Raw genomic sequence first — 25,838 nt, 5'->3', positions numbered from 1 at the left:
TGTGAAATGATGGTGGCTTTGAACCTGCTGGAACATTCGTGCCAAACCTGATTGTTGATCTTTGAGGAAAGAATGTTAAGGGGAAATTTAATAGATGTTTGAAAAATGAGGGGTTTTAATAGTAAATAGGGAGAAACTGTTCGTTCTGGCCAGTGGGTTAGAAACCAGAGATCTCCATTTACAGGGAAAGTGATGAGTTTCAGAAGGGAACTGGATATAGGTTCGAAGAGGAGAACATTTCCAGAGCTATGTAGTGACTGGGGGAACAACTGACTAATTGCTAAAAGCCAGCATTGGCATGATGTGCTGAATGGTCTCTTTCTGTGCAATTGCACATGGCTGATCTGCTGCCTCAGTGCCACATCCATTAATTTCTCCGCTTAACTAAAATCTACCCAACTGTGATTTAAATTTAACATCTCTTCCAATCCTGACATGCCCAGAGGTCAGTTTTCAGCCAGCTTGATTCATTCCACATGAAATGCCTCCGGATGTTGCTTGGGTTGAAATATGAAGAGAGGCTGGTTGGGCTGGGGTTGTTTTCTCTAGAGCAGAGAAGGCTGAGGGGGCAACTGACTGAGGTGTGTAAGATTGAGGGTATGGACAGGGTGGATAAGTAGTAGCTGTTCCCCTTGGTTGAAGGGTCAGTAACGAGCGGACATAGTTTTGAGGTAAGGAGCAGTAGATGTAGATGGGATTTGAGGAAAAAGTTTTTTTTACCCAGTGAGTGGTGGGAGTCTGAAATGTGCTGCCTGGGAGGGTGGTAGAGGTGGGAAACCCTTCAACCTTTAAGAAGAATGTGGATGAGCACTTGAAATGTCATAACATTCAAGGCTATGGGCCAAGTGCTGGAAAATGGGATTCATGTAGATTTAGTGCAGTTTTGTCAATGCAGACTCATAAAATCATAGAATCCCTACAATGCAGAAAGAGGCCATTCGGTCCATCAAGTCTGCACTGACTCAGCATCTTACCCAGGTCCACACCCACCGCCTGCCCTATTCCTATAACTCTGCACATTTACCACAGCTAATCCACCGGAAACCGAAGCACCCAGAGGAAACCCCCCACAGACACAGGAAGAAAGTGCAAAAGTCACCAAAGGCCGGAATTGAACCCGGGTCCCTGGTGCTGACATAATGGGCCAAAGGGCCTCTTCTGTACTGTATAACTCTGTGGCATTGGATACAGCAAGGACAATGAGCCCTGACAGCAACCCAAATGTAATTCCAGAGACTTGTGTTCCAGGACTAACTGTGCCCCTAGTCAACTTGTTCCACCACAGCTACGACCCTGGCATGTAACCAACAATGTGGAAAATTGACCAGTTTATGTCCTACCCACTAACCACAAAAAGCCAAATAGTCCAGCCTAGCCGATTAACACCTACCCTCAATCTTCAGCAAAATGATAGAATGTGTCATCCACATGCTAACAAGCAGCACTGACTCAACAGAAGCTGCTCACTGATGGTCAGTTTGGATTTCACCAGAGTCCCTCATCTCCTGACCTCATTATAGCCTTGGTCTAGTAAGAAGTCTCACAACGTCAGGTTCAAGTCCAACAGGCTTATTTGGAATCACAAGCTTTCGGAGCGCTGTTCCTTCATCAGGCTCTTTCATCACTCACCTGATGAAGGAGCAGTGCATCGAAAGCTCATTATTCCAAATAAGCCTGTTGGACTTTAACCTGGTGTTATGAGACTTCATACTGTGCCTACCCCAGCCTAACACTGGCATCTTCACATCAAGCCTTGGTCTAAACATGGACAAAATAATTGAATTCAGGAAGTGAGGTGAGAGTGACTATCCTTGACATGAAGACATCATTTGACTGAGTTTGGCATCAAGGAGCCCGAGGAAAAACTCACGTCAATGAGAGTCAGGGGAAAGCTCTCATTGGTTTGAGTCACCAGATACGCAATCATTAACATTCTGGAGGTTACCAGTGTCTAGAAAATGAACTGGAGCAGCCATATAACAAAACTGTGGCTTCATGAGCAGATCAGAGGCTGGGAGTTCTGTGGCAAGTAACTCGCCATTTAACTCCTCAATCTCTCAACCATCCACAAGGCACAAGTCAGGAGTTTGAAGGAATACTTTCCACTTGCCTGGATGGATGCAGCTCCAACAACACTCAAGAAGCTTGACACCATCCAAAACAAAGCCCCCCCCTTGGGTGGCACCCCATCCGCAAACATTCACTCCCTCCACCACAGACAGTGGCAGCAGTGTGTACCATTTCGTAGATCTCCTGTGACTTGGCAAGGCTCCTTCAACAGCACCTTCTAAACCTGAGACTTCTACCACCTCGTCAGACAAGGGCAGCAGATACACGGGAACACCACCATCTACAAGTTCGCCGACAAGTCACTTGCTATCCTGACCTGGAAATATATCGATGTTCCTTCACTGTGGCTGGGTCAAAATCCTCGAACTCCCTTCCTAACAGCACTGTGGGTATACCTACACCACATGGACTGCAGCCATTCAAGAAGGCAGCTCACCGCCACCTTCTGAAGGACAATTAGGGATGGGCAATAAATGCTGGCCTAGCCAGCCTCATCCACATCCTGTGAACAATGACCTCGATCAATTGTCATCTATGGGAGAGATTCCAAAATTCTATCACCTTTTGTGTGCAATAGAAAAGTTCCTTAATTTCACTCCTGAATGGACTGATTCCAATTTTTAGGCTGTGTTTCCTCATCCCAGGCTCCCCAACCAGGAAGAATTTGTTTTCTGCATCCAAGGCAACCATTGAGAAAACCATCCTCCTGGGTGCAGTTGTTTGTTATGCAAATACACTGCCATTGGGATTCACAACAATAACTTGCACTTGTATAGCACCTTTAACATGTAAAATGTCCCAAGGAGCGTGATCAACAAAATTTGACACCAGGCACATAAGACAATGTAAAGGCAGCTGACCAAATAGGTAGGTTTTGAGGAGCAACTTAAAAGAAGTGGGCGGGGTGTTGGAAGGGGGATGCAGAGGTGGTTTAGGAGATGAATTCCAGAACTTGGGGCTGAGGCTACACAAGGCACTATCTCCAGTGGTGGAACAATTGAAATCTGGCATGCTGAAGGGGCTGGAATTGGAGGAGCACAGTTATCTCGAGGGATATAGGATTGGAGCTTATTGTGGAGATAGGTAGGATAAGGCCTTAGAGATTTTTGAGAGAAGGGTGATAAGAATTGTAAAATTGAAGCGGCGCTTAACCGGAAACCAGTGTGAAGGATGATACTGGGAGTCAGGATACAGCAGCAGATTTTGGACAGTGATAATTTTGTGTGGGGTGGTCAGGCTCTGTGAAAAATGATAGCAAAGTTACAAGCAGTCTGGTTCAGCCTCATGAGACAAGGATGGAGTTGGCGTGTGAACAGTTTGTGGCAGGAACCAAAGACAACGGCCAATATTTAGCTTGAGGCCAGTACCCAACCCAAACATACTGTGCGATTATAAATAGAATCACCTTCTCAATCTGTAAACCACTTCTCTCTCATTTAATGCAGTGGTGAGCAGCTTCGGGTGAGATTTACACAAACACATCAGCTGTGCAGTGGAGGTGTTTAAGTTTGTGAGCAGTTTCCTATGCTCGTCTTTTGGATGCAACATGTCCAAAGATGTGCAAGTTAGGTGGATTGGCCTTGCTAAATTGCCTCTTAGTGTCAGGGGAGTTAGCTCGGGTAAATGCATGGGGTTATGGGGATAGGGCCTAGGTGGGATTGTGGTCGGTGCAGACGTGATGGGCTGAAGGCCTCCTTCTGCACTCTTGGTTCTATGTACTTTGCACTTCAAATTATCTGTTCAATTGGAGCTGGCGGGAGGCTTTTGTCCTTTCCTCTCTATTGCATGTTTCTCTCTCTGCAAGGTGTTACTTTATACTGGGGCTCTTGTCCCACCTACTCTCCTCTCGGGTGTGCCACCCAAAGTAGTCATTCTTTGCTATAATGGTTATATTACTGGTCTCATGATTCGGGAAGTGTTATCACCAATCCCATCATGCCACTTTGAGAATTTCAATTTGGTTTTAAAAAATGTTTCTGTCAGTAGAAATGACAAACTGTTGGCCTGTTGCAAATTCCAACCTGTTCACTGAGGGAAGGAATCCTGCCATCCTTACCTAATCTGGCTTACATGAGACTCCAGTCCCAAACTAATTTTGAACTGGGCCAGCATTTGTTTTATTTATTATTGTCACGTATTAGTATACAGTAGAAAGTATTTGTTCTTGCCCGCTATACAGACAAAGCATTCTGTTGATAGAGAAGGAAAGGAGAGGGTACAGAATGTAGTTTTACAGTCATAACTAGGATATAGAAGTAGTTCAACTTAATATATGGGAGGTCCATTCAAAAGTTTGATGGCAACAGGGAAGAAGCTGTTCTTGAGTCGGTTCGTACATGTATCTTTTTCCCCGACGGAAGAAGGTGCGTGCGGTCCTTGACTCTGCTGGCTGCTTTTCTGAGGCAGCAATGGAGTGTAGACGGAGTCGATGGATGGGAGGCTGGTTTGTGTGATGGAATCATACACTCTACAGTGCACAAAGAGGCTATTTGGGCCATTGAGCCTGCACTGATAACAATCCCACCCAGGTCCTTTCCCCATTACTCATATATTTACCCTCCTAATCCCCCTGACACTAAGGGACAATATAGCATGGCCAATCCACCTAACCTGCACATCTTTGGACTGTGGAAAGAAACTGGAGCACCCAGAGAAAATCTACACAGACACAGGGAGAAAGTGCTAACTCCACACACAGTCACCCGAGGCCAGAAGTGAACCTGGGTGCCTGGCGCTGTGAGGCAGCAGTGCTAACCACTGCCACCGTGCAGCCCCATGGACTGGGCTTTGTCCACAAGCCTTTGTAGTTTCTTGCTGCATTGGACAGAGCAGGAGCCATACAAAGATGTGATACAACCAGAAAGAATGCTTTCTATCGTGCATCTGTAAAAGTTGGTGAGAGTTGTAGCAGACATGCAAAATTTTCTTAGCCTCCTGAGAAAGTAGAGGCATTGATGGACTTTCTTAACTTTAGCTGTGGCCTGGAGGGACTAGGACAGGTTGTTGGTGATCTGGACACCTAGAAACTTGAAGGGGTGACACGGTAGCACAGTGATTAGCACTGCTGCTTCACAGCTCCAGGGACCTGGGTTCGATTCCCGGCTTGGGTCACTGTCTGTGTGGAGTTTGCACATTCTCCCCGTGTCTGCATGGGTTTCCTCCGGCTGCTCCGGTTTCCTTCCACAGTCCAAAGATGTGAGGGTTAGGTTGATTGGCCATGCTAAAATTGCCCCTTAGTGTCCTGAGATGCATATGTTAGAGGGATTGGTGGGTAAAATATGTAGGGCCTGGGTGGGATTGTGGTCAGTGCAGAGTTGATGGGCTGAATGGCCTCTTTCTGTACTGTAGGGTTTCTAGGAAGTTCTCGACCATTTCCACTTCACCATGTTGATGTAGACAGGGGCATGTCCTCCACTGTTTCCTGAAGTCGATGACTATCTCCTTCGTTTTGTTGACATTGAGGGAGCGATTATTGTCATCGCACCAGTTCACCAGATTCTTTATCTTTCCTGTACTCCATCTGATCGTTGTTTGAGATCCGACCCACTATGGTGGTGTCATCAGCAAACTTGAAAATCGAATTGGAGGGGAATTTGGACACAGTCATAGGTGTATAAGGAGTATAGTAAAGGGCTGGACAGAGCCTTGTAGGGCACCGGTATTGAGGATGATCGTGGAGATGGTGTTGTTGCCTATTACTGATTGCAGTCTATGGGATAGGCAGTCTAGCATCTAGTCACAGGGAGGAGCCGAGGCCCACACCACGGAGTTTGGAGGTGAGTTCTGTAGGAATAATGGTGTTGAAGGCTGAGCTGTAGTCAATAAATAGGAGTCTGACATAAGTGTCTTTGTTATCCAGGTCAGGCTTGTGACCCCTGTTACTGAACCTGATTCCCTCCACATCATGACTGAACCTGAACCAGTGCCCAGGACAATACACTCTCAACCCCGACTGAACCTTGGGGGCTTCATGTAAAGGTGTGGTGCAGTCTCTCCTGTCATGGTTCAAGACCCACCTCAGACTTGAACACATCATATAAGTTGCAATGCTGAGGGTGTCAGGGGTGCAGAGAGAGATTACTTGATGACACAGTTGAGTTTCTTCAGTTGGCACAGATTGGTGCTGCTCGCACCAAGTCCCACCGCCCACCACCCCTGAGCTTGTTGGCTTAGAATGGCTCCAGCAACACTTCATATTTAAATTGTGTTCAAATTCTTCCAAGGATCCGCCCTCTTGATATCTGATATTTTCCTGCCAACAACACTCGGAACTCTGTCTTCCTCCCAGTCTGGCCTCTGGTCCATCATTTCGTTCAGTCCACCATTGTCAGCCTAAGCTCTAGAATTCCCTTCCTACATCCTCCCCTCTTTCAACGGCCTTGTTTGGTTATGCCTCCTTATTTAAACGGTTCACTGTCAAACTTTGGGGAATGTTTTACAAGAATCTTAGAATGTTTGCAGCACAGAAGAAGGCTATTCGGTCAATTGCCTCCATGCTGACTGTCCAAGAGCAAATCCTATTTTCCTGTTTTTCCCTTTTTGAGACAGTTGGCCTCGCCCGTCCTTTTCCTATTATTTACTGAAGGCTGATGGATTCCCTTTTTATGTTAACGGCTCGCATAATTTCTTTCTTCTTTTTCTGTTCTCCACAATTCAGTGAAGCTCTCAATTGTATTCACATTTGTCTGTATGACATCTGTCATAAACACCCTTTTTTTGCTTCATTTTTCTCTTTCGTCATTCAGTAAACTCTGGTTTTGTTTGTGCTACTTTGCTGAATTCCCTCAATTCTCCCCTCACACTACTTTCTTCCCCTTTTACAATGTTAATGTTGTAGATTTTAAGGGACCAAGATTCTGCCACTTTTACTGATGTTTCATTGTGTAACTCAGTGTCAAACTTTCGTTTGATCACATTTCTGAGTAGCACCTGAAATCGTTTACTTTGTTACTGGCACAATGCAAGCTGCCCTCGACTTTTCAATGTTCGTCTTGCGACACCCGTTTTGACATTACAACATTGGTTTCAGCTTTATGATGCCGGGACAGCCAGTTCATGCGTGCGCATCGTTTTACGCCACCCATCTGTGTAACCGGACAATGTCACTCCAGCCACTATGCTGTCTTTAAGTCGAACTGTCTTTTATCAGGTTGGAAACAAGTGGATTGCAGAGGGATTGACAGAATAAAACAATGTCAGTTTTTTTTTGGCACAAGCTATTGTGAAGGTGCTCAATGCATCGCCTAATATGCACTCACACTCAAGATTAAACAGGCATCTGACAGTAATTGATGTCTTCACTATATCCCCTACACTCAGAGAAATTTGCTTTAAGGCATGTATCCATCAACAGTTGCCACAGCGACTTGGCAGAGCATTTGACACTGCCCCATGAGTGATTTTTGGCCTTGGTTTATGAACTAATTCCCCATCCATAACGTTGGGACCCTTGCTGTTTGTCATTTGCTGGTTCTGGGACCTTGCTGTTCGTCATTTTCATAAATGACCTGGATGAGGAAGCGGAGGGATGGGTTGGTAAGTTTGCCGACGACACGAAGATTGGTGGGGTTGTGGATAGTCTGGAGGGATGTCAGAAGTTACAGAGGGACATAGATAGGATGCAAGACTGGGCGGAGAAGTGGCAGATGGACTTCAACCCAGATAAATGCGTAGTGGTCCATTTTGGCAGGTCAAATGGGATGAAGGAGTACAATATAAAGGGAAAGACTCTTAGTACTGTAGAGGATCAGAAGGACCTTGGGGTCCGGGTCCATAGGACTAAAATCGGCTCCGCAGGTGGAGGAGGTGGTTAAGAAGGCGAATGGTATGCTGGCCTTTATCAATCGAGGGATTGAGTTTAGGAGTCCGGGGATAATGATGCAGCTATATAAGACCCTCGTCAGACCCCACTTGGAGTACTGTGCTCAGTTCTGGTCGCCTCATTACAGGAAGGATGTGGGAATGATTGAAAGGATGCAGAGGAGGTTTACAAGGATGTTGCCTGGATTGAGTGGCATGCCTTATGAGGATAGGCTGAGGGAGCTCGGTCTTTTCTCCTTGGAGAGACGTAGGATGAGAGGAGACCTAATAGAGGTATATAAGATGTTGAGAGGCATAGATCAGGTGGACTCTGAGGCTGTTTCCCAGGGTGGAAATGGCTGCTACGAGAGGACACAGGTTTAAGGTGCTGGGGGGTAGGTACAGGGGAAATGTTGGGGGGAAGTTTTTCAGAGGGTGATGGGCGAGTGGAATTGGCTGCCGTCAGTGGTGGTGGAGGCAAACTCAATAGGATCTTTTAAGAGACTCCTGGATGAGTACATGGGACTTAATAGGATGGAGGGTTATAGGTAGGCCTAGAAGGTAGGGATATGTTCGGCACAACATGTGGGGCTGAAGAGCCTGTTTTGTGCTGTAGTTTTTCTATGTTTTCTATTGGGGAAATCGATTCCGACTTGCAATGTTTAAATTTGCAATTGGTTCCTTTAAGCCGTGTCATATCATAAGTCCAAGGACTGCCTGTATAACAAACTTGTGCTTAAATGTTGTAGGTAGGCCTGGGTGGTTAGATTTTAGTTAAACTTGACTATTTTTATATGGTATCCACTGTAATAACTAACAAGTCTCACAACACCAGGTTAATGTCCAGTTTTATTTGGTAGCAAAAACCACTAGCTTTCGAAGCGCTGCTCCTTATCAGGTGAGTGGAATTTCAGTTCACAAACAGGGCATGTAAAGACACAAACTCAATTTACAAAATAATGGTTGGAATGCGAGTCTTAACAGGTAATCAAGTCTTAAAGGTACAGACAATGTGAGTGGAGAGAGCGTTAAGCACAGATTAAAGAGATGTGTATTGTCTCCAGCCAGGACAGGTACAGATTTTGCAAGCCCAGGCAAGTCGTTATGGGGGTTACAGATAGTGTGACATGAACCCAAGATCCCGGTTGAGGCCGTCCTCGTGTGCGGAACTTGGCTATCCGTCTCTGCTCAGCGACTCTGCGTTGCCGTGTATCGTGAAGGCCACCTTGGAGAACGTTTACCCAAAGATCAGAGGCTGAATGCCTGGGACCGCTGAAGTGTTCCCCAACAGGAAGAGAACACTCTTGCCTGGTGATTGTCGAGCGGTGTCCCTTCATCCATCTCATTCACCCGGCCTCAACCGAGATCTTGGGTTCATGTCACACTATCTGTAACCCCCACGACTTGCCTGGGCTTGCAAAATCTGTACCTGTCCTGGCTGGAGACAATACACATCTCTTTAACCTGTGCTTAACCCTCTCTCCACGCACATTGTCTGTACCTTTAAGACTTGATTACCTGTGAAGACTCGCATTCCAATCATTATTTTGTAAACTGAGTTGGTGTCTTCATATGCCCTGTTTGTGAACTGAAATCCCACTCATCTGACGAAGGAGCAGCGCTCCGAAAGCTAGTGGCTTTTGCTACCAAATAAACTTGTCGGACTTTAACCTGGTGTTGCGAGACTTCTTACTGTGTTTACCCCAGTCCAACGCCGGCATCTCCACATTACAAGGTCAAGAAAGCCATTTTGATACCATCATGTGGCTAAAGAAACCTATTTTGTCTCCTGTATTAACTGCATGTATTATCAAATTACTGTGTTAAAGTAGTAACCTTGGGATGACGATGGCTTAGTGGTAATATTACTAGTAATGCAGAGACTCAGCATAAAGCTCTGGGAACATTCTTTCAAATCTGATGGGAGTTAATAGATCTTGAGTATAGAGGTAGTCTCTGTAATGGTGACCATGACAACTATCACCATCATCGATTGTTTGTGCTTTCAGAAGCTGCGGAGTACTCACTGGACATCTTGGCCTTTTCCGCCTCACCTTCCAGAATGTCGTACCCTGGTTACCCCTCGTCTGGCTACCCAGCCTACCCTGTAAGTCACATAGTGACCGCTGACCACAAGAACACAGGTCTTCTGTAAATAAGGCACATCACCAATAGCTGGTCTTCATTGAAATATTTGTAAACCATTTGTTATGTATTTTAAGCATCTGATCTTCTAATCAATCAGAAGGAGTTTGACATCTTTATAGTTGTGTTTGTTCTCAAATGTAATTTTTCTGGTTCTTGTCAACTTTTTGTTCCTTTGTTATGTTTGCAGGAGGGGTGGGAGAGTGGAGTGAATGAATGTAGAACTTAAAAAGATGATATTTCTGGGAATGAGATATCCTGAACCTAAGAAATTAGGTCCGGTTCTTCAAATCTCTGGCCCGATGGGAACAGTTTCCCTCTTGTAGACTGAAGCATTCAGATTAGATCCCCATGCTTGGATTCCTAATCTCACTAAATGTGTTTGTTACACCTGAGGCTGTAGTTGCCCTCACACTGCTGAGCTAGTGAGCAGAAAGACAAGTTCCTGCTGCCTGCATGTGACCTCTTCTGGGAATGTGTGTGAGTAGATGGAGGGTCAATACAGGATTGGGCCTTACTGTGATGCCCCCTCACTGTAAGGTAATTGCTGAGACTCATTGGGAGCGATTTTAACCTAGCCCACCTGTGTATCATAGAATCCCTACAGTGCAGAAGGAGGCCATTTGGCCCATCGAGTTTGCACCGACCACAATCCCACCCAGGCCTTATCCCCGTAACCCCACATATGCACAGTTCTGGTCACCCTATTATAGAAAGGATGTTACTAAACTAGAAAGAGTGCAGAAAAGATTTACTAGGATGCTACCGGGACTTGATGGATTGAGTTATAAGGAGAGGCTGGATAGACTGGGACTTTTTTCTCTGGAGCGTAGGAGGCTGAGGGGTGATCTTATAGAGGTCTATAAAATAACGAGGGGCACAGATCAGCTAGATAGGCAATATCTTTTCCCAAAGGTGGGGAGTTTAAAACTCGAGGGCATAGGTTTCGGGTGAGAGGGGAGAGATACAAAAGTGTCCAGAGGGGAAATGTTTTTCTCTCAGGGTGGTGAGGGTCTGCCAGAGGTGGTGATAGAGGCAGGTACAATTTTGTCTTTTAAAAAGCATTTAGACAGTTACATGGCTAAGATGGGCATAGAGGGATTTGGGCCAAATGTGGGCAATTGGGATTAGCCTAGGGGTTTAAAACACAAGGGCAGCACGGACAAGAATCATAGAAACCCTACAGTGTAGAAAGAGGCCATTCGGCCCATCGAGTCTACACTGACCACAATCCCACCCAGGCCCTACCCCCATATCCCTACATATTTACCCGCTAATCCCTCTAACATACCCATCTCAAGACACTAAGGGGCAATTTTAGCATGGCCAATCAACCTAACCCACACATCTTTGGACTGTGGGAGGAAACCGGAGCACCCGGAGGAAACCCACGCAGACACGAGGAGAATGTGCAAACTCCACACAGACAGTGACCCAAGCCGGGAATCGAACCCAGGTCCCTGGAGCTGTGAAGCAGCAGTGCTAACCACTGTGCTACCGTGCTACCCTAAACAACAAGTTGGGCAGAAGGGCCTGTTTCCATGCTGTAAACTTCTATGACACTATGATTACCATGAAAATATTATCAATTGTTGTTAAAACCCATCTGGTTCACTAATGTTCTTCAGGGAAGGAAATCTGCCATCCTTACCTGGTCTGGCCTACATGGAACTCTAGACCCACAACAATGTGGTTGATTCTCAAATGTCGTCTGTAATGGAGGGCAATTGGGGATGGTCAATAAATGCTAGTCCAGCATTTAAATGACACATCCCATAAAAAAATGAATAAAGAAAGATTGATCCTTGACTTACAGATGAGCCAAAGGTTATCAGGGGTAGACGGAATTTGGAGTTGAGGCCATAATTAGATCAGCTATGATCTTATTGAATTGCAGAGCAGGCTCGAGGGGCCAAATAGCCTGCTCCTAATTTCTGCATTCATTGAGTGACTATTGGGCTGAGTGTAAAAACAGGGTTCCACCTGATTCTGCGTGTTTCCTGCCCAGTGCACGAATTTGATTTGATGTATTGTCACATTTATTGGTGTACAGTGAAAAGTATTGTTTCTTGCATACAATACAGACAAAGCATGCCGTTCATAGAGAAGAAAAGAGAGGTGCAGAATGTAGTGTCACAGTCATAGCAAGGGTGTAGAGAAAGATCAACTTAGTACGAAGGAGGTCCATTCAAAAGTCTGATGGCAGCAGGGAAGAAGCTATTCACAGAGTCAATGGATGGGAGGCTGGTTTGAGTGATGGACTGGGCTTTGTTCACAACCCTTTGTAGTTTCTTGCGGTCTTGGGCAGAGCGGAGCCGTACCAAGCTGTGGTGCAACCAGAAAGAATGCTTTCTATGGTGCATCTGTAAAAGTTGGTGAGAGTCGTAGCTTACATGCCAAATTTCCTTAGTCTTCTGAGAAAATCAAATAAATTAAAATTGCTCCAATTATCTCACTTCTCAAACAAATGGATCCTTGGGTGGTGCAACCATGGTACTGGCAAGCCAGAGAATGAACAAAAACTGTTCCAGATTTGCCCCTCTGGGTGATGAGGTGACCCCCCCCCCCCCCCCCCACCCCCAGTGTGATGTAACAATTCACTGAACAAGCTATCAATGATCTTGCTGTCATCCAGACTACGCAAATCAAACTTGGAGAAGGACCAGGGGACCTAGGTTCAAACAAAGGAAAGGCAAACTGATATCAGGAAGATTTTCTTCTCACAAGAAGTGGTCAAAACCTGGTGGACTTCCAAATGAAGGATTGGCAGTATTTAGGAATGAACTGGATGCTGCAGTGGTGATCATTCTGTTTGGTTGGGATAGCCACCACATTTATAATCCTGTGATCAAAACGGGGAAATCAGGCTGGCCTTTAGATCAACTGAGCTTCTGTTTCAAAGGAGGCCCCAGTTTCAATCCTTGGTCTCAGTTAAGTTGGTTGATAGTCATGGGGAATGATGTAGTTAATTGCATATGCATGCTGTGTGTAGATCCATTGATTAGGTACAATGCTGTCTGCCTTGAGATTTCCTTGCTCGTTGATTGAAATGTGATCTCTTGTGGAGATGTGACAGTTGGTGTTTGTCACCCTGTTGGGAGTCTTTTATAGACCTCCTAAAAGTTCTAGAGAGGTTGAGGAAAGGATTGCGGAGTCAATCCTGCTTAGGAGTGAAAGTAATAGGGCAATTGTTATGGGGGATTTTAACTTGACTAATATTGACTGGAATTGTTATAGCTCTAGCTCGTTAGAGGGGTCAGTTTTTGTTCAAAGCGTGCAGGAAGGTTTTTTGACTCAGTATGTAGACAGGCCAACTAGAGGTGAGGCTATATTGGATCTGGTGCTGGGAAATGAGCCAGACCAGGTGCTAGACTTGGAAGTTGGTGTGCATTTTGGTGATAGTGACCACAATTCGGTTACGTTCACCTTAGTGATGGAAAGGGATAGGCATGAACCTCGGGCCAATGGTTTTAGCTGGGGGAAGGGTAATTATGAGGCTATTAGGAGAGAATTAGGAAACATAGGTTGGACTAGGAGATTACAGGGACTGGGAACGTCCGACATGTGGAGTTTTTTCAAGGAGCAGCTACTGCGAGTCTGTGATAGGTATGTCCCTGTCAGGCAAGGAGGAATTGGTAGGGCTAGGGAACCGTGGTGCACCAAAAAAGTTTCTTTGTTGGTTAAAAAGAAAAAGGAGGCTTATGTTCGGATGAGACGTGAGCACTCGGGTAGTGCACTAGAAAGCTTTAGATTGGCTAAGAGGGAGTTGAAGAGCGAGCTTAGAAGGGCTAAAAGGGGACATGAGAAGACTTTGGCGGATAGGGTTAAAGAGAATCCTAAGGCGTTCTATAGGTATGTCAAGAACAGAAGGTTGGTTAGGGCAAGTTTAGGGCCAGTTATAGATGGCAGAGGGAAGTTATGTGTGGAACCGGAGGAGATTGGTGAAGCATTGAACCAATATTTCTCTTCGGTGTTCACGCAAGGGGACATGAATATAGCTGAGGAGGACACTGGGTTGCAAGGGAGTAGAATAGACAGTATTACAGTTGATAAGGAGGATGTGCAGGATATTCTGGAGGGTCTGAAAATAGATAAATCCCCTGGTCCGGATGGGATTTATCCAAGGATTCTCTGGGAGGCAAGAGAAGTGATTGCAGAGCCTCTGGCTCTGATCTTCAGGTCGTCGTTGGCCTCTGGTATAGTACCAGAAGATTGGAGGTTAGCGAATGTTGTCCCATTGTTTAAGAAGGGGAACAGAGACTTCCCCGGGAATTATAGACCGGTGAGTCTCACTTCTGTTGTCGGCAAGATGTTGGAAAAAATTATAAGGGATAGGATTTATAGTTATTTGGAGAGTAATGAATTGATAGGTGATAGTCAGCATGGTTTTGTGGCAGGTAGGTCGTGCCTTACTAACCTTATTGAGTTTTTTGAGAAAGTGACCAAGGAGGTGGATGGGGGCAAGGCAGTGGACGTGGTATATATGGATTTTAGTAAGGCGTTTGATAAGGTTCACCATGGTAGGCTTCTGCAGAAAATGCAGATGTATGGGATTGGGGGTGATCTAGGAAATTGGATCAGGAATTGGCTAGCGGATAGGAAACAGAGGGTGGTGGTTGATAGTAAATATTCATCATGGAGTGCGGTTACAAGTGGTGTACCTCAGGGATCTGTTTTGGGGCCACTGCTGTTTGTAATATTTATTAATGATCTGGATGAGGGTATAGTTGGGTGGATTAGCAAATTTGCTGATGACACCAAAGTCGGTGGTGTGGTAGACAGTGAGGAAGGGTGTCGTAGTTTGCAGGAAGACTTAGACAGGTTGCAAAGTTGGGCCGAGAGGTGGCGGATGGAGTTTAATGCGGAGAAGTGTGAGGTAATTCACTTTGGTAGGAATAACAGATGTGTTGAGTATAGGGCTAACGGGAGGACTTTGAATAGTGTGGAGGAGCAGAGGGATCTAGGTGTATGTGTGCATAGATCCCTGAAAGTTGGGAATCAAGTAGATAAGGTTGTTAAGAAGGCATATGGTGTCTTGGCGTTTATTGGTAGGGGGATTGAATTTAGGAGTCGTAGCGTTATGTTGCAACTGTACACAACTCTGGTGCGGCCGCACTTGGAGTACTGTGTGCAGTTCTGGTCCCCACATTACAGGAAGGATGTGGAGGCTTTGGAGAGGGTGCAGAGGAGGTTTACCAGGATGTTGCCTGGTATGGAGGGGAGATCCTATGAGGAGAGGCTGAGGGATTTGGGATTGTTTTCGCTGGAAAGGCGGCGGCTAAGAGGGGATCTTATTGAAACATATAAGATGATTAGAGGTTTAGATAGGGTGGATAGTGATAGCCTTTTTCCTCTGATGGAGAAATCCAGCACGAGGGGGCATGGCTTTAAATTGAGGGGGGGTAGTTATAGAACCGATGTCAGGGGTAGGTTCTTTACCCAGAGGGTGGTGAGGGATTGGAATGCCCTGCCAGCATCAGTAGTAAATGCGCCTAGTTTGGGGGCATTTAAGAGATCCGTAGATAGGTTCATGGACGAAAAGAAATTGGTTTAGGTTGGAGGGTCACAGTTTTTTCTTTTTTTTTTAACTGGTCGGTGCAACATCGTGGGCCGAAGGGCCTGTTCTGCGCTGTAATGTTCTATGTTCTATGTTCTTGTTCTATAACTGAGTTTGGCTTTCTTTTCTTGTATTTCAGCAGCCGGATGGGCAGTCTGGATATCCACAAGCTGGTGGACAGTACCCCTTCCCTGGTGGTACTGGAGGGGCCTATCCCCCAGGTGTGGGAGGAGCCTATCCCCAGGCTCCGGGTGGGGCCTACACTCAGCCACCGGGTGCGGGCGGGGCCTACCCAGGTGGCACCTACCCTCAGCCGCCAGGTGTGGGCGGGGCCTACCCAGGTGGCACCTACCCAGGTGGCACCTACCCTCAGCCGCCAGGTGCAGGCGGGGCCTACCCAGGTGGCACCTACCCTCAGCCGCCAGGTGCGGGTGGGGCCTACCCAGGTGGCACCTACCCTCAGCCGCCAGGTGCGGGTGGGGCCTACCCAGGTGGCACCTACCCTCAGCCGCCAGGTGCAGGCGGGGCCTACGCAGGTGGCACCTACCCCCAGCCACCAACTGGAGGTTACCCACAGGGACCGGGTTGCCCTTATCAGGCTGGTGGGGGTACTTACCCAGCATCGACAGGTGGTTACCCTGCAGCTCCAGGTAACCAGCCGGAATGGGGATCTGGTGGCTCTGGATATCCATCTCCTCCGACAGGTAAACTCTCAACAAACTGGCTTTTTAAATTAAATTATAAGTTGTAACATTGCAGAGATAAACTAGTGTCACTTTGAATCAATGAATGATGCATCTCATTGTGTAAGTAATTGTGTTGAAGATGTGCATATGTCTGTGTTTAGTATGTGCATGCATGTCTGGTAGGTATATGTGTCTTATCAGTTGGCGGGGAGGGGGTGGTGGTGTGGTGTGGTTCATTGGCTGTGTGTGTGTATTTGGGTGCCATGCATCTTTGTTTCTGATTGTGGGTCAAGCAGGTATGTGTGCAAAAATGGGAGATTGTTTGGGTGTCGTTGGGTGCACGTGGTTGGATGTGGCTCCAACCATTTCTCACTGGCTGGCACCCCTGTTGAAAATACATATGCATGGGTATCACTGGGCAGCACGGTGGCACAGTGGTTAGCACTGCTGCCTCACAGTGCCGGGGATCCGGGTTCAATTCTGGCCTTGGGTGACTGTCTGTCTGTGTGGAGTTTGCACGTTCTCCCCGTGTCTGCGTGGGTTTCCTCCGGGTGCTCCGGTTTCCTCCCACACTCCAAAGATGTGCAGGTTAGGTTGATGGGCCATGCTAAATTCCCCCTTAGTGTCAGGGGGACTAGCAGGGCAAATAGGGTTACGGGGATAGGGCCTGGGTGGGATTGTTGTCAGTGCAGGCTTGATGGGCTGAATGGCCTCCTTCTACACTAAGGATTCTATGATTTTACTGGGGTGTGTTAATCGAGCTGCACTGTGATGGTGCTTCAGGTTGCACAACATACTCTCACTGTCAGTCCCAGCTTGTGCATGAGGCTGGGTCAAAGATGGAGGATGTCCAACATCTCTGGAGCCAGATCCAATGAGAGACAGCACATTCGGGAAGCTTGCAAGAAAAGTTGGAAGGAATAAAAATGGCAGCACACTAACTGAGAATTATGAAATGTCAGGTATGTGTCTTATATTGGGATATTTTGGTGAAAACTCTTTCTGTTGTAGGTCCAGGTGCCCCTGGCACTGCCCCAGGCTATGGAGCCCCTGGTTATGGAACCCCTGGCTATGGCGGAGGCCCTCAGCCTGCTGGACAAAGCTACTCAGGTGGTGGTCCTCCAGGTATTGTAATAGACTTGTGTTTTATTTTCATACAGCTAACCTTATACACGGTGGCACAGTCATTAGCACCGCTGCCTCACAGTGCCAGGGACCCGCGTTCGATTCCTGGCTCGTGTGAATGTGTGAAGTCTGCACATTCTCCCCGTGTCTGTGTGGGTTTCTCCTGGGTGCTCCAATTTCCTCCCATAGTCCGAAAGGCATGCTACTATTGTAACTGAGAGCTTGACACGAAATGGCTGTTCCCAAGTTCTGAAAACTGAGGACCAACTGCAAGATACCAGTAACAATCCAGCAAAACATTTCAGAATACAGAGCCAATGTGGAAAGCATCCAAACCTGATGGGTTTTTATGACAATCGATGATTATTTCGTAGTCAGCATTAGACTTTAAATTATTGATTTTTGTTTTAATTGTTCGAATTCAAATCCCCCTGGGTCTTTGGATTACTAGTCCGGTGACAATACCACCTTCATCTAGAGTTTGTTTGATTCTAGGTGTGGAGTGAATTTTTGGGTGTTTGTTGGGCCATTTCCATTGGCATTGTCACCCTTTGAGTGGAGAAAGAGTGGGGAGGGGAATAAAATTGGCCTGGGCGTGCATTCCTAATTATGATCCAGCAACCTCTGCTCAAAGGTGGAATTTGATATTTTTTATTATTCATTCATGGGCAAGGCCAGCCTTTGTTGCCCATCCCTAATTGTCCTTGGGAAGGTGGTGGCAAGCCGCCCTCTGCCTTGAACCACTGCAGTCTGTGGGGTTTGACTTTTCAGTGTTGGTTTGGTACAACTGAGTTTCTCGCTGGACCATTTTCAGAGGGCAGTTAAGAGTCAGCCACATTGTTGTGGGCCTGGACTCGCGTATCAGCCAGGATGGCAGATTTCCTCCCTTGTGTTCCCAAAGCATTATCCTCAACCTCTGGATAACCAGTCCAGTGGCATTACCACAATGCCACCATCTCCCCCCACCCCCCCAACTCAGTTTTGGCTGGAAACCTACTTTGTCATCAGCCAGTCTGCCGGTGCAAAGACTCTGTTTCGGGAGGGACTGGGAGCTGGATTTTATTGAACTGCCCCACATGTGAGAGTCAAAAGGACTGGGGAACAGTCTACACACAACAAATAGCTCTGTTGAAATGTCTTGACGCCTGTGCAAAGGTTGTCTTGCTGTACAAGTTAAACTTCACGCTTGCCTGTTTTTTCCAGGTGGATATGGATCTGGACCGATGCCCGGCTCTACTGGCCCACAGCCAACCCCACCACAGGTATTGTGACCTGGATTACCCTACACAGAGAATATTACACTTAAACCAATATGTTTCAGTGCTGTTGTGTGTCCCTAATGCAGTCCATCAAGTAACTCCACTGCTATCATTAGCAGTATTAAACATTATAGCATGACAAACCTGTACCCCAGTGTTACACAGACAGATTTTAACCCACAGTACTACAACCCAGTGATGCTCCTTGACAGACATGTACCCATCATTACTGTTATAATTGATATTCAGCTTTTAATTTAAACACCTTACAAGCATTCCAGTTTAATGAGACAAACAAGAACAGTAATCAACACTTAAATGAAGAGAGAAATAGTTGAATGAATTAAACACTTTCGGTACCAACTCAAACTTAAACATTTACAACTCATTAACGCTCAACTGAACTTTAACTCTTAACTGCACATTAACTTTAACTAAACATTAACTTTAATTATTTAACTAAAAATAGATACTACTGAGATTAGGAAAAACCCTGGCCAGGAAATGTCACTGATGTAAATTCTATCTTCTCTGAAGCATCCTTCAGGGCAGATGTCTTACAATGATTAGTTTCTAAAGAATTGTCACTGGCAAACAAAGGACTGCAGTGACTTTTATCCACAAATCCTCTACTTCCAGAAGATTCTCTGTCATCCAGCCAATTTGTAACTTGAAACCGATCACATGGTTCGAACATACAATTAGATTATTGTGAATGGCACCATTGCACTTCGTTCAGACTGCATGTTCTACACATAACGGCAATAAAATTTGAGGCCACGACGTCTGCTCGAATGTAAAGAACTTCCCTTATTCAGTCAACAGGAAGCTTCAGATCACAGTTCCCAGACCAGATATCCAATTCGGAGCAACTTTACGACCTCCACCTGGTTTTAATTATAGGTTGACCAAAAATCCTAACATGCTTAACTCTCAGCCAGAAAAGCCATTTTAAAAGCACTATTGGCATTATTGTTGTAAAACCATTGCTGTAGACATTCTTTCTCCATCTACATAGTCACCGGCCTGCACCACCAGTACTACACCAAGGAACAGGACCGCACAGGAACAACCTTTTGGCCCTCCAAGCCTATGCCTAAACTAAAACCATATGCACTTATGGAGTCCATATCCTTCCATTCCCATCCTGTTCATGTATTTGCCTGGTTGTGAATACCGCTATTGCCTCAAATGCTGCTATCGTACTTGCTTCCACGACCTCTCCGGGCAGCGCGTTTCAGACATTCACCACCACCTGTGTAAAAAAAAAAAACTTCCTTGCACATCTCAACTTTTCCCCATGCACTTTAAACCTACGTCCCCTAGTACTTGACTTTTCTACCCAAGGAAAGAGCATCTGACTATCCACTCTGTCCTTGCCACTCATAATCTTGTAAACTTCTATCAGGTCAACCATCCACCTCGGTCTTTCCAGTGAGAACAAACCGAGTTTATCCAATCTCTCCTCATAGCTAATACCCTCCTGACCAGGCAACATCCTGGTAAACCTCCCCTGTACCCCCTCCAAAGTATTGACATCCTTCTGGTAGTGTGGTGACCAGAATTGTACACAGTATTCTAAATGAGGCCTAACTAAGGCCTCATTTCTGTACAGCTGCAGCATGACCTGCCAATACTCAATGCCCCAACCGATGAAGGCAAGCATGCCGTATGCCTCCCTGACTACCTTATCCACCTGCGTTGCCACTTTCAGTGATCGGTGGACATGTACGCCCAGATCTCTCTGCCTGTCAATACTCCTAAGGGTTCTACCATTTACTGTATAATTCCTACATGCATTGAACCTTCCAAAATGCATTCTCACACTTGTCTGGATTAAACGCCATCTGCCATTTCCCTGCCCAAGTCTCCAACTGGTCTATATCTTGCTGTATCCTCTGCCAATCCTCTTCACTATCCACAACAATTTTTGTGTCGTCTGCGAACTTACTAATCAGACCAGCTACATTTTCCTCCAAATCATTTATATATGCTACAAACAACAAAGGTCCCAGAACTGATCCCTGTGGAACACTGCTAGTCACAGCCTCCATTCAGAAAAGCACCCCTCTACTGCTACCCTCTGTCTTCTATGGCCAAGATGTGGAGATGCCGGCGTTGGACTGGGGTAAACACAGTAAGAAGTTTAACAACAACAGGTTTATTTGGTAGCAAAAGCCACACAAGCTTTCGAAGCTCTAGAAGGACTGAAAGACTCACCTGAAGAAGGGGCTTAGAGCTTCGAAAGCTTGTGTGGTTTTTGCTACCAAATAAACCTGTTGGACTTTAACCTGGTGTTGTTAAACTTCTTTCTATGGCCAAGCCAGTTCTGTATCCATCTTGCCAGCTCTCCTCTGATCCCGTGTGACTTCATCTTTCGTACTAGTCTACCATGAGATACCTTGTCAAAGGCTTTATTGAAGTCCATGTGTACAACATCCACTGCCTTTCCCTCATCTATCATCTTTGTCATCTCCTCGCAAAACTCAATTAAGTTAGTGAGGCACAACTTCCCCTTCACAAAACCATGCTGTCTATCACTAAGTAAATTTGTTTCCAAATGTGAGTAAATCCTGTCCCTAAGAACCTTGTCCAATTTCCTGACCACTGACGTAAGGTTCACCGGTCTGTAATTTCCTGGATTTTCCCTGCTGTCCTTCTTAAACAGAGGAACAACATTGGCTATCCTCCAGTCCTCTGAAACTTCACCTGTAGCCAAAGAGGATACAAAGATTTCTGTCAAGGCCCGAGCAATTTCTGCCCTTGCCTTCCTCAGTATTCTGGGGCAGATTCCATTAGGCCCTGGGTTTTTATCTACTTTAATGCTTTTGAAGACATCCAACACCACCACCTTTTTGATATCGACATGACTCAATATCTACTCCCCCTACCCTAGGCTCCTCATCCATCAGTCACGGTACAACACCCCAGTGTTATACAGTGATAGACCTGTCCTCACCAGTACTACAAAGAACAAAGTAAATTACAGCACAGGAACAGACCCTTCGGCCCTCCAAGCTTGCACCGACCATGTTGCCCGACTTAACTAAAACCCCTTACCATTCCGGGGACCATATCCCTCTATTCCCATCCTATTCATGTACTTGTCAAGACGCCCCTTAAAACTCACTACCATATCTGCTTCCACTACCTCCCCTGGCAACGAGTTCCAGGCACCCACTACTGTATTTTTAAAAAATCTGCCTTGTACATCTCCTTTAGACCTTGCCCCTCGCACCTTAAACCTATGCACCCTAGTAATTGACTCTTCCACCTTGGGGAAAAAGCTTCTGACTATCCACTCTGTCCATGCCTCTCATAATCTTGTAGACTTCTATCAGATCTTCCCTCAACCTCCATCGCTCCAGTGAGAACAAACCAAGTTTCTCCAACCTCTCCTCATAGCTGATGCCCTCCATGCCAGGCAACATTCTGGTAAATCTTTTCTGTACCCTCTCCAAAGCCCACACATCCTTCTCGTAGTGTGGCGACCAGAATTGAACACTATATTCCAAGTGCGGCCTAACTAAGGTTCTATAAAGCTGCAACACGACTTGCCAATTTTTAAACTCAATACCCCGGCTGATGAAGGCAAGCATGCCGTGTGCCTTCTTGACTACCTTCTCCACCTGCATTGCCACTTTCAGTGACCTGTGTACGTGTACACCCAGATCTCTCTGCCTATCAATACTCCTAAGGGTTCTGCCATTTACTGTATGTTTCCTATCTGTATTAAACCTGCCAAAATGCATTACCTCACATTTGTCCGGATTAAACTCCATCTGCCATCTCTCCGCCCAAGTCTCCAACTGATCTATATCCTGCTGTATCCTCTGATGGTCCTCATCGCTATCCGCAAATCCACCAACCTTTGTGTCGTCCGCAAATTTACTAATCAATCCAGTTACATTTTCTTCCAAACAGCAAAGATCCCAGCACTGATCCCTGAGGAACACCACTTGTCACACCCCCTCCATTCAGAAATGCAACCTTCCACTGCTACCTTCTGTCGTCTTTGACCTAGCCAGTTTTGTATCCACCTTGCCAGCTCACCTCTGATCCCATGCAACTTCATCTTCTGTGCCAGTGTGCCATGAGGGACCTTGTCAAAGGCCTTACTGAAGTCCATGTAGACAACATCCACTGCCCTACCCTCATCAATCATCTTCGTCACTTCCTTGCAAAACTCGATCAAGTTCTATACCCCAGTGTTACACAGTGACAGACCCGTCCCCACCAGTACTGTAACCGTGTTATACAGTGACAGACCCGTCCCCACCAGTACTGTAACCGTGTTATACAGTGACAGATCCGTCCCCACCAGTACCATACTACGTGTGTAATGACAGACCCGTCCCCACCAGTACTGTACCCCAGTGTTATACAGCGACAGACCTGTCCTCACCAGTACTGTACCCCAGTGTTATACAGCGACAGACCCGTCCCCACCAGTACCATACTACGTGTGTAATGACAGACCCGTCCCCACCAGTACTGTACCCCAGTGTTATACAGCGACAGACCTGTCCTCACCAGTACTGTACCCCAGTGTTATACAGCGACAGACCTGTCCTCACCAGTACTGTAACCCAGTGTTATACAGCGACAGACCCGTCCCCACCAGCCATTATCCTTTACTGAAATCTAAAGTAGTAGATGGGGAAAGTGATTGCAGTTCTGCCTTTATGTATTGGCTAGAATTCTGTGCATCATTAAAATATAGTTTCCACTAGCAGTCAATAGAATCTGTCGGTTCTCATTCTCACTGACACGTTGCTGCACTGAGCACTAGGCTGGGTAATTATACACACAGTTTGAGCACTCTGTTATTACAAAAATTAGAAGACTGGCCGACCACCAAAAGGGAGGGGAACAACTATTTGAGGTAACCATCTGCTGCTGACACATTCCTCCATTCTGTTGTTAGGTGGTTTGGCCATGCTAAATTGACCCTTGTGTCAGGGGGATTAGCAGGGTAAATATGTGGGGTTACGGGGATAGGGCCTGGATGGGATTGTGGTCGGTGCAGACTCGATGGGCCAAATGGCCGCCTCCTGAACTCAAGGGATTCTATGATACTTCTGGATTCCAATACTTCTATGTTGTTCTGCTCGGATCCCATCTTCCACCCTGATGAACTCTGCCTATGTCTGCACTTCCATCAAGTCATGTTTGCCCATCACCCTTGTATTTTCTAACCTGTATTGGTTCCTCGTCTAGTGGTGCCACAGATTTAATGTGTTCATATTTGTGAGGATTCTCAGAGGAACAGGGAATGATTGCTGTCCTACCCACTCTGATCCTCCAAATGAGAGACCGAGACATGCATGTTGCTGCTGACTGCCACTTTAGGTTGAACACTTGTCAGACTAAAGGAACAAGAAATTGAGGTGGATGGTGTCAAGGTGCACCCTTCAATTTGAGGGGCTCATTGCACAATGCAGATGCTGCCTCTCAACTGTGGGAACTAAACCCAGGGTTTTGGAGCAGTGTGAAAGGCATAGAGAGCCACTTTGTCACTACTCCTTTGTCTAGTAAAGCAGCATGGTGGCACAGTGGTTAGCACTGCTGCCTCACAGCACCAGGACTCAACTTCGGTCTTGGGTGACTGTGGAGTTTGCTCGTTCTCCCCAGTGTCTGCATGGGTTTCCTCCGGGTGCTCCGGTTTCCTCCCACAGTTCAAAGATGTGCAGGTTAGGTTGATTTTCCATGCTAAATTGCCCCTTAGAAACATAGAAACCCTACAGTGCAGAAGGAGGCCATTCGGCCCATCGAGTCTGCACCGACCACAATCCCACCCAGGCCCTACCCCCACATATTTACCTGCTAATCCCTCTAACCTATGCATTCCAGGACTCTAAGGGGCAATTTTTAACCTGGCCAATCAACCTAACCCGCACATCTTTGGACTGTGGGAGGAAACCGGAGCACCCGGAGGAAACCCACGCAGACATGAGGAGAATGTGCAAACTCCACACAGACAGTGACCCGAGCCGGGAATCGAACCCTGGAGCTGTGAAGCAGCAGTGCTAACCACTGTGCTACCGTGCCGCCCTAAAGTGTCCCAAGATGTGTAGGTTGGGGGGATTAACGGGGTAAATGTTTGGAGTTACAGGGATGGAGGGCAGGGGGAGAAGCCTGGCTAAGATACACTGTCGGAGAGCCTGTATAGACTCAATCGGCCAAAAGGTCTCCTTCTACATTAAGGATTCTACTCTATTCTATAACATTGAAGGTTTTGTACAACAGATAGGTTTGTTACTTATTACCTTCTAGAAAAGGTTAGTTAAGTCTGTAGCTTCTGTAAATCCAAAGTGTCACAGCTGAATGGTTAATATGGCAATTTATAATCCTGTTTTTGATATGAAAATTGGTCTGAGGGTCTAACTAGGAGCAAAAATATAGTAAGGGAAGGAATTTTTTTATTTGATCCAAAGGCCAAGTACAGATTGCCCAGATATTGGACAGGGAAGGAAGGCACAAGTGCTCACTTATGGGCATCACTGGAGATGCTGAACCTAGAAAAGTATCTGGAGCAAAACCTTGAAGCTATCAAAATAATTTATGTAGTTTGTGGCTTTTAATTATGGTGGATGATCTAAGCTGGTAACTGTAGCAGTTTCTGTTTGTGAATTACAAGTGGCTCTTTCTCTCCCCTCCTTGCATGCAGCCTTCAATGCCGAATATTGGAGGCCTTTCAATCGGAGGTGCAACACAGGGCACCATCAGACCTGTTGCCAACTTCAACGCACAGAATGATGCTGAGATTCTGCGGCAAGCCATGAAGGGAGCTGGTAAGGTTATAGCATTGGGAGAAAAATGGCATCAACTGATGCAAGGAGAAAATTCCTGCCATATTCATAACTCCCCTCCCTCTATGGAAGATGGTGTAAGAATCTTGCTACAGTGGCTTTTACTCATGTTCTTGAATCTACAGGATACAATGGGGTGGCACATTTGTAAGCACTGCAGCTTCACAGTGCCAGGGTCCCCAGGTTCGATTCCCAACTTCCCACACTCTGTGCGGAGTTTGCACATTCATCCCCGTACCTGCGTGTTTCCTCCGGGTGCTCCGGTTTCCTCCCACAGTCCTAAAGATGTGCTGGTTAAGTGCATTGGCAATGCTAAATTCTCCCTCTGTGTACCCAAACAGGTGCCGGACTGTGGTGACTAGGGGATTTTCACTAACTTCATTGC

The 25,838-nt window shown here is 46.3% G+C and overlaps 1 protein-coding gene across 1 annotated transcript in view; it reads left to right on the top strand.

Annotated features, from left to right (window-relative positions):
* Nucleotides 1–25,838, top strand: part of LOC144480361 (annexin A7-like) — a 90,674-nt gene that overhangs the window by 23,015 nt on the left and 41,821 nt on the right. Inside the window, exons 2-6 of the mRNA XM_078199784.1 lie at nt 9,879–9,976; nt 15,711–16,275; nt 17,269–17,382; nt 18,586–18,644; nt 25,312–25,435. Of these exons, the coding sequence (XP_078055910.1) occupies nt 9,932–9,976; nt 15,711–16,275; nt 17,269–17,382; nt 18,586–18,644; nt 25,312–25,435 (907 nt within the window). The 5' untranslated portion in view covers nt 9,879–9,931. The remainder of the gene's footprint in view (nt 1–9,878; nt 9,977–15,710; nt 16,276–17,268; nt 17,383–18,585; nt 18,645–25,311; nt 25,436–25,838) is intronic.

The sequence above is a fragment of the Mustelus asterias genome, chromosome 28 (genome assembly GCF_964213995.1).
Source record: "Mustelus asterias chromosome 28, sMusAst1.hap1.1, whole genome shotgun sequence".
Classification (NCBI taxonomy): Eukaryota; Metazoa; Chordata; class Chondrichthyes; order Carcharhiniformes; family Triakidae; genus Mustelus; species Mustelus asterias.
Note: the sequence above shows the minus strand (reverse complement) of the source record. Positions and strands in the feature narration are given on the sequence as shown.